Source organism: Arvicanthis niloticus, chromosome 12, assembly GCF_011762505.2.
Source record: "Arvicanthis niloticus isolate mArvNil1 chromosome 12, mArvNil1.pat.X, whole genome shotgun sequence".
NCBI lineage: Eukaryota > Metazoa > Chordata > Mammalia > Rodentia > Muridae > Arvicanthis > Arvicanthis niloticus.
In genome coordinates, this window is record NC_047669.1 from 22,113,339 (window position 1) to 22,122,937 (window position 9,599).

Consider the following 9,599-nt stretch of genomic DNA (forward strand, 5'->3'; position numbering starts at 1 on the left):
AACCCCCATGTCCCCATCCACAGTCAAAACTTCCCACTGTGTCCCTGTGTAGTCCTCATTCCTCTGAAATCTGGCTCAACAATGTCCCCTACCCCACAAACCCTATGGGTATCATTTCGCACTGTACCCAGCCTCTTAAGCTTCTGTGATCCTTTGGTCTTCCCTCTGATTCTCCAGCCAGCTGCCTCTCTCTCTACATGCTGAGCTCTCTCTGGGTTTGCTCAGATCCACTCTTTCGTCTACCCTACACTTTCCACAGGAGATCCCTCTCTGAAGAAGAGCACTCATAAACTAATGTCCCCAGCCTAAGTCTCTGTTCTGGACACCACACTCATATATCCTGCTGTCCTGGTTTGCTTTCTGTTGCTGTGAGAAAAAGCTCTGACAAGACACAACCTGGGGAAGAAAGGATTTATACTCCATCTTACACTTAAAGTTCACAGTTCCTTACTGAGGGAAGTCTGGGCAGGAACTCAAGCAGGGCAGGAGCTTAAAAGCAAAAACTAGAAGAAGGCTGCTCACTGGCTTGCTCCCAGGCTCACACTCAGCCACCTTTCTTATACAGCCCAGACCCATCTGCCTAGGGATGGTACTGCCCACAGTGGGCTGAAACTTTCTTAGTCAATTAGCAATCAAGAAAGTGCTCCTAGAGACATGCCCACAGGCCAGTCTGATGAAGGCAACTCTTCAACTGAGGGTCCTTCCGGTGTGTCAAGTTGACAGCCCAGATTAGTCATCACATCTGCTCAGTCAGCAGTTCTAGCTGTGGGCTCAGGGATCAGTCAATTGTTTCGAAACCTAATTCCCATTCAAATCAATATTGAGCATATTTCAAAGTTTTACTTAACTCAATAAAAGATGCACTAAAATACCAAAGCCAGGTTAAAAGAGGATATAAGAGAGAAAGCTCAAAAACACTTTCTTAAAAATGTCTACTGGCAAGTAACACAGTCAGGATCAAATTACACACCAAGGACAAGTGGGTTTCTCTTCCAGGTCACATAGGGATAATCTGCAGCCTCCCTAAGTCCAAACAGGGGCCCTGAAGAGTAAGCCAAGCTCTCTCCCCAGTGCAGCAGATGGCCTTCAGGTAGATGTCTTACACAGTGCTAACTATGACATAACTGGGGCCTCCTTGGTTAAGAGCTTTGCTGTTCTTGCAGAGAGGCCCAAGGTTCAATCCCCAGCAGCTACATAGTAGCTAACACCTGTCTGTGACTAGAGCTCCAGGGACCCAATGTCCTCCTGTGGCTTTGCACATGGTGCTCAGACATACACAGGCAAAACACCTACATATGATACAATGAAAATAAATTAATCTAAAAAACTTCATAAAGTTTTACAAGTCATCTTTTATTTCCAAATCTTGGATTTTTCTACGCACCTGTATCTATGAATCTGACCTTATCTGTGGCCTGGAGGATTGAACCCAGGGCTTTGTTTAGGTGGTCTACCTGTGTGTAAGCTCTCGACCACTGAGCTACATCACCAGCCTCTGGTATTTTGGAGCAGTGTTTCACGATGTGGCGTGGGCTGGCCTGGAATTCATAACCCTCCCACCTCTGCTTCTCACGTGTTGTTATTATATACTGTGCACACGACCCCAGGCATGACGGCCTATGAATATGGGTGGAGAAACGCTTCATCCTTATGTTTGTTAACATCAGCGTACTCATAAATGTGCTAATGCTTTCTGCAATTTATGAATGGAGGAGGCCCGTGACGGCAGTAACCACAGCCACCGGCTCTTCCTCGGTGCAGATATCCTCACGAGCTGTTTATGGGCACCGCTGCTTTAAAAACCAGAAATTCTCAAACCCGGCAGCCACATCTTTTATGACTCGCCAACCCAACAGATACATTATCAACAAGTTACTGCCATCCTCCTCAACATGAGTTGTATTTCTAACTGCTGCCCTTGATAAATCAATGCATTCTGGGACCTTTAAAAACTCGATTCTGAGATAGGGCCCTTGGGTTCTCAGAAAAGCCTTTCTTCAACTCTGGGCATCAGATGAGGAATCATTACGTATTCTCTTACCGCTATGCTTGCTTTCTCTGCCAGCAGTTCATATCTGAATAAAGTCACTCACATTTGACTTAAGGAAGGGTGGTACCGTTCTGATTTATCATGACGGCCCAAAGGGCTCAGCACAGGACCCAGCTCATAATAGTTTCCAAAGAAATAACCATTCTTGGAAAACAAAGAAAAAGAAAAAGAAAAGAAAAAGAAGCATCATCTGTTGAATGGCCAAACTCCCGTCTCACCCTTAGGATGAGTGCTGGCCCATCTCCCCAATGGGAATATAAAATATTCTGCCCAGGATGCAGCAAGATGGGGCCCTTTGATGAAAGGAAACACTTGCCTGCGTGGCCTAACAATGGAGGCTCCCAGCCTAGCATACCTCTGGGCTAGGTCACTTGTACATTTGAACCCAGCTTACTGCTCTCAACCTGGACCTTGTGAGCACTTGCCAACAAGGTCTAAAAGATCTGCTGACAGACAAAGACATCAAAGGGCTGGAGGAACGGTGGCATTCTTTACAGGAGATGGAGCTCCACCCCTGCTCCAGGAAGCTAGAATGAGCTGAAAACTGCATACCCAACTGGGGTCTCAATGTGACTCCGAGAAACAGAAAGATGCAAAAAGGCCATTCATCTGGGGATCATTAGCACCCCCAGTGCACAACTGCACAGCTCATGGCTAAGAAGCAGTGCTAGGAGACAGGCGTGTTGTATAGGGTGGCCAAAGGGGATGTAAACCAGAGCTCCTGGGAGAGGAGAAGCCAGCTGGTACCTAGACAGTTGCTCCTCCCATGCTACAGGGTAGGAGGCACTGCCACTCCAGAAAAACAAGGCCAACTCGGTGGTGGCTGCTTAAACATCGAGTGCAGCCACTGCACCTTCACCTCCTGAGCCACACACCACTCCCCACCTTAGTCCACAGACTCTCTGGGGACACAGCCTAACTGACCACATTAGCACAGGACCTAATGCCACAGTGAACTGACCAACGGCCCAACACTAAGTCCCTTGACAAACAGGCAAGAGTTGTCACAATTCCGGTCAGTAGAACAAACAGCATGCTGCAAAAATGGGACAGACAGCCCACCACGTGGGGAGGGTAAAACACTGGTACTCCTGTCCCCACTTGGGTCCAGCATATAGTAGTGGGAAATTAGAGCAGTTTACACAGTGTAAAAGACCATAAGCCATCCACAGGGCTCTTTCTAACCTGGGGCACTTAGTTTCAAAACTAACCACACAGAAAAGCCCCCACAGAACAAAACCACAAAGGCGGGGGTGAAACCCTCTAGGGATTATTGCAGTCTGGTAGGTGTGTCTCTGCCCGGAGAGAAGATCTCTTTCAGAAGGAAGGAGGAAAAACCAAGACTTAACTCAGCCTCAGCCTTTTTGTATGTACTAGCCAATTCCCCAGGTGTCTCCACACAAGTCGAGCAAAAGAGGGGGAAGGCGAACAAGAGTCAGCACCAAGAGGCCCTGAAGGACCCAAGCAGCTCACACCCCACCACCTAGCATCCGTATCACATGGTCCCTTGCTCACATCTGCCAGGCTGGCCCTTCAATGCACATGACCAATGTCCTGGGCCTATTATTCAACAGCTTGCAATGATGCCAAGGCTCCTGCTGATGCCAAGCACTGTGCTGCCTGCTTCTTGCATTGTTTCTAATCCTTTCCACCCAGGAAAATAGATATTATTACCATTTACAAATAAGTGAAGCGGAGCCCAAGGCCATGCAGCTACGGAGCATCAGCTAGCTGAAAGCCCGCTTTCTTTCCAACACATCACACTTGACTCTAACAGATAACGAGGAGGAAAGCAAGAAGTGTTCTGGGCAGAGCAGTTTAGCCTCTCCTGTCAACCCACTGTTCTATGTCCCGTGGTGTTACTAAAGGGACCACTTTCATCTGTTTCCCCATGACCTACAGAACCCAGTCCCAGAGCTTAGCAGACATTTGGGGTTCTTGATGGAACTGCTTTTCCAGTCTTAGCCCCACATCACACTCTGGTCCCCCTTCCCATCAGATGGACCTCTCCCTATCCGGGAGGCTTCCTTCCCTGTCTGCAACACCCACTCTTTCCACCAAATGCTATCCTGGCACACATATGCCAGGGCCTAGGCTAAGTGCCCACCACACAACACCCAGATAAGGATCCCAGCAGTCACAGAGCCTGAGATGGACCCTCCTTGTGAAATGAACTCTTTCCTGGGGCTTTCTCTGGCCACGCAGTGCCCACCCCCTGCCCATGGCCTGCATACCCAGCCTTGTCAGCACTTGGCATCCATGTGAAGCTCAGCTATAGCTCCACCTATGTACCCTGCACATCTGTTTTAAGACTTCCTCGGTAATGTGTTTATTTCTGTGGGAAAAGTGCACTCTAGGCTCCAAGCAGCATTATCAATGGCAATTAGGTCCCCAGGCCAGCCCACAAAGGCCTATTAAATATATAATGGTGCCAGAGGAGAAGAAAACCTGCCTGAGTATACCTCAAAAGCTCTGCAGGAGAGGCCACAGGACGAACATGCCCTCTGAGCCTGCACCCACTGTCCCCTGGGCTCTGAGCTTCCAGCCACCACAGGGCAAAGGCACCGGAAGCAAGGTGGAGAGGGAGGAATGGGAAGAACTCAATTTATAATTCAGCAGGCCTGGCTCTTCTCTTTGGTTCTGTGAGAACTGAGGGGGATGGGGTGCTTGTCTAGCATGCAAGAGGCTCAGGGTGCAATTCCCAGCCCTGCGAAATAAAGTAGGACCACTTCTCAGATGTCACAAATGCATGGACTGTATTAGGCATGTACAAATAAATTTGTAAACATATGTATTGTCTATTTTTAAACAAATTTTATAAAGAATGGACTTTTTGATATGAAATTGCAATATGCTACCATAAAGTTCAGTTTAGACACAAACACACACACACATGCACATGCATGCACACACACACAACACTAAACATCCCATCTAGAAAAAAAGTATGTGTGTTGCTGGGGAGTGAACCCAGGGTCTGCCACATTCTAAGTAAGTACTCCACCACTGAGCCATAGCTAAAGTCCTAGGCAAGTTTTTCTTTTCTTTCTTATTTCCAAAATAGGGTTTCTTTTCTTTGTATAGCCCTGGCTATCCTGGAACTCACTCCGTAGACCAGGCTGGCCTCAAAACTCAGAGATCCACCTGTCACTGCCCCTTCTCAAATCAAATGCATGTGCCACCATGGCTGACTCCCAGGCAAGTTTTTAACACAGAATACTTGGATTCATTAAAAAAAAAAAAAAAAAAAAAAAAAAAAAAAAAAAAAAAAAAAAACCCTATTCACTATTGGGGTTTTTTTTATTTGTTTGTTTGTTTGTTTTGCAATTTGTTTGTACACTACAGAAAACTCTGCCAAAGTCCAGCAGAGTCCTTGGCCAGACATTTGAGAACCACTGAACATGAAGACGGCTACTGAGCCCTGACAATTCTCTGTCCTGTGACTGCCCAGACACTATAACAAAGCACTCATGGTCCTTGTGGAGGGTCAGGCCTGGCAGGAAGCATCAATTAGACAGCAGGAAACCAGGCTCTAGGGTCAAAGGTCCTGGTCTCTCTAGTCTGGGTGCTTCTGGGGTTAAAGTCCCAGGTGCCATTGTGGATTTTTCTAGAAGACCAAAAAAGGCTGCCAAGAAAGCACTTAATTTTTTAATTTTTTTTTCTGATTACAAGCTTATATAGAACACTTAGAAAACATTTTTAAAAATTAAGCAAATGAAGTAAGGGAAAGTCCCCCGCTACTCCTCCTTCTAGGACAATTAGTATTTCAATGTTCTGCTAGTTCTTCACATCAACTTCATCTACCCTGAAGTCTGGTCTGAATCTTGGTTTGCACACCTGAGCATCTTCCCTCTTTAGATGGTCTTCATCCACACCGTAGCATATCTCAACAATGTGCCTTAACTGTATTACAGCTAAGTGGTTGTATCTTTACAACCACTGACTGGGTGTTGGACCTAATAATGCTTGGTGTACCTTAAAATTCATATGTTGGAACCCTAACGCTCCACACGCACTGTGGCAGGCATGTAGAGGTGGGGCATTGGGAAGGTTAGCAAGGCTCAAAGGTAAAATCTGCATGAATAGAATCGGTGCTTTAAAAAAGGACCCAGAAAGTGCCCAGCCCTCTCTCTGCCAGACAAGGATACAGGAAATCAACAGTGAGCAGCCTGGAAGAGGATCTGCCATAGAACCTGACTGAGCTAGTACCCTGACATCAGTCACTCAGCATCAGAAACAGTGAAAAGCTTGTCATTATAAGGACCCAGTCTATGGTATATTTGCTATAGATGCCCACACTAACAAAGAAACACTTCTTTCCAACATCTCAAAGAGGCCAAAAGGTATTGTACCATGCCACTATTATTAATTAAATCACTCCCATATTTTTGCTTTTATAATAGATGTGGTATTCATACAGCTATGTACACAAATCTCTGTAAACCCTTTTCCATCTGTTTCCCTTATTTGAGGAGGGGTGACTACAAACTCCCCCCCACCACACCCCGTGGATGCCTGAAACTGCAGATCTTACAGAACACAGAGACTTTTCTTCTCATACATACATACCTGTGAACAAGTTTAATTTATAAATTAGACAGAGATTTTTAAAAAGTAATAATACAGTATTATTACTGCATTAAAATAACAAAATACAGCTGTCACTACTATACTGGTGATAAACATGAATGTGGTCTCTCAAAATGTCGTTTTGTAAAACGCTCACTTTTTTTTTTTTTTTTTTTAAGTCATAGTGGCTGGCCTGAAATTCTGAAGATGTCCTTGACTCTCTGATCCAATTGCTTGGCTTTATACGGTACCCAATTTACATGGTGTTGGGATCACACTCAGGGCCTCATGTAGGCAAGGCAAGTGCTCTACCCTCCAAGCTATGTCTTCAGACCCCACTTTCTTATTGACCACGGATGACTTACACCTGGACAGAGAGACCACAGATACAGGGGATACTGATTTTTTTTTCTTTTCTTTTTATACAGTATTAAGAATTGAATGTAGCACACGCTAAACTAGCACTCTGCTCCCAGGCTGCCCTTAAACTTACTCTGTAGTCCAAACAAGACTTTCCATCCTCCTGCCTCAACCTCCTAGCTGAGATTCCAAACCCATGCCATCAGACCCAGTTAAATCCTGTTTCATAAACCCTGGCCCACGCCCAGTGGCCTTCAGTCAATACAGAGCGAACAAAGAACTCAAAGTGCTTCCAGGGATGTAGGAAGCCCTTATCAAATCCACAGAGCTTTTAAATGTACAGGGGCCCAACCAGCAGTCACTGCTGGATTCCAAGATATCATCCCTCTCTCTACCTGGCATCTGCCAAGCCAATTCTAGGCTCAGGGAACTCCCAGCTGCCAGAGCTTTGGGCAAACCTCAGTGTTCTTCCTCATTGCCCGAGGGGAAGCTGCATGCAGCCCTCAGAAATACCCACTACACATTTATTCCTGGACTCTGCTCCACCCACCTCAGTAAGGCCCCAGGGGCTCTCCCTCCTGTACTCTCCCTTTTAGATCTGTGACCTCTCCCTGTGGGACTCTCCACCTCAGATAATGTATGGCTCTCCTGTGGCAGGCTAACAGCCTTGTCCTTCTATCTTTATTTGCTCACAGGATTGACTGTGGTTCAGCCGAAGGCAACACCTGACAGCAGGCACAGAGTGTAGTTTGCTCCCCACCCAAAATTCAACTCGGTGGCAAACAACGGGGTTGATAAATGTTTACAGAGTAAAAGTTCAAACTACTAGGCCCTTGTTTTTACTGGAGGGAGGGAAAAAGGAAGAAAGCAGAACTCTCCTCCCTCAGAGTTCAAGGACTGACATCCTGATGGGAGTCAGACCAACTGGCTCCAGGAAGCTAATGTCAAACATCATAGAACACTACCAGCACCCCCTTACAGGGTAGCGACAAAACTTCACTGTAACCTAGATCTCTCCTAGAGGACACAGAGCAGGGAACAGGGAGCTTCCTTTGACACCTACTTCCACTTAACAGAAAACTCGAGGTCACTCCTTAACTGATGACCCCAAATGATGACAGGGCACTGGGAAGTCCAAGCGTTTAAATCCAATCACCCCTCCTTTACCACCCCCCCAACCCCATCTGCCAGCATCCTTGCCACACCCAAAGAGAAAACAGTGGAGTGGTTGGGCAGTAAGTCTTCCGAACTTGGTGCTAGTGGTAGTGGCTGTAAAGAGATGGACCCAACACAAGGAAGACGAGAAGTTACCAGAGAGAAGTGGAAGAAAGCAACTACATCCTGTCACACACCCACAGCCACACCTCAGCCCAGGGGGCAAACCTGTCCCCACTTCTCCGGGGATGCCCGTTCGGGAAAGTCCTCTCATCCCCACGTAGTCTGCACCCTAGTCCAGCCCTCCTCCACTCCTGTATCACTCCGGTATCATTTTGCAGTCTCAGGAGCTTGTTCCACCGACTCCTTAGCCGACCCGTCTGACAACCTTAGCTGGTATCTTTACGGTTCCCCATCTCGTGGAAGAAACGCAGGCACGTTTAAAGATCCAGGGCGCCACACTGCTCGAAATTGGCCGGGGCTGGAGCCGGTGTCACGGTGGGAGCAGAACTCCTGGAGGTGGCGACCCCACCCAACCCGTCACACGCCCTTTCTCCGGGGGGTCCAACCCACGAGCAAGTGTTCCTGCTGCGCAAGTGGAAGGCAGCCTCCACCCCACTCACACAGGTGCAAGCACCGACCGGAGGGTCCTGCTTAGGCTGAGGACATCCCAGACCTGCGTCCCCGAAAAGTTGTGCGAGAGCGCGAACCCCTAGAGAAGGATCACCCGGCCTGGCCCCGGTGGAGCACAGAGGACCAGGACCCCGCTGCCACCCTGCGAGCACGCCCCCAACCAACCCGGACCGCGCTCGCCCACGGCCATGCGGGACGCACGTGTCGCCGGCCCGCAGCCTCACCCCAATCGCCAGTAGCAGCCCCCACGCCCGCGCCATCCCCGCCGCCTCCTGCCGTCTGCACCCGGCTCCCGCGCACGCCTGCCAGCTCCACCTCGGCCAACAGCAACGGCCACTTCACAGCCGCTCCCCGCCCCCGAGTTCCCGGTGCCACGTCTGCCAAAGCATGCGCACCAGGTTAGGCGAGGCGGCCCGGCGAGGTGCCTGCCGGGAGTTGTAGTTCACGCGCCGCTCGGGATGCCTTTGCCTTGGACTTTGCCTGAGGACACAGAGCAGGAGTTGTGGGGATGGGGTACTGGGAGGCTGGGGAGTAGGGACAGTGGTTCACTAGGGGGCCTTGCTCTGTGCCCGCAGCTTCAGAACCAACAATTCACTCTGCCTCCAGAAGTTAGTTTCCCCACCCTGAGGCAACCCAGAGAAGTCCAGCCATCTGCTTCCCAGGATCCCACCTTCCTCCTTTTTTTTTCCCTTGACAAAACATTATTGAGGTGTCAGGGAAACGATTTAGAGAGCCCAAAAATGTTAAGTATAGATTACCACACGATCCACTTGCTCCTTAAGCATATATAGCACGCAGATGTTCCTAGCAGCGCTGTTTATGATAGTCAAAA

At 48.4% G+C, this 9,599-nt stretch overlaps 1 protein-coding gene across 1 annotated transcript in view; it reads right to left on the minus strand.

Moving 5' to 3' along the window:
• The window catches only part of Pdia5 (protein disulfide isomerase family A member 5), an 82,927-nt gene extending 73,760 nt beyond the window's left edge, over positions 1-9,167 (minus strand). The window contains exon 1 of the mRNA XM_034515266.2: positions 8,992-9,167. Coding sequence (XP_034371157.1) covers positions 8,992-9,027 — 36 coding nt within the window. The 5' untranslated portion in view covers positions 9,028-9,167. The remainder of the gene's footprint in view (positions 1-8,991) is intronic.
• Positions 9,168-9,599: the final 432 nt, after the last annotated feature.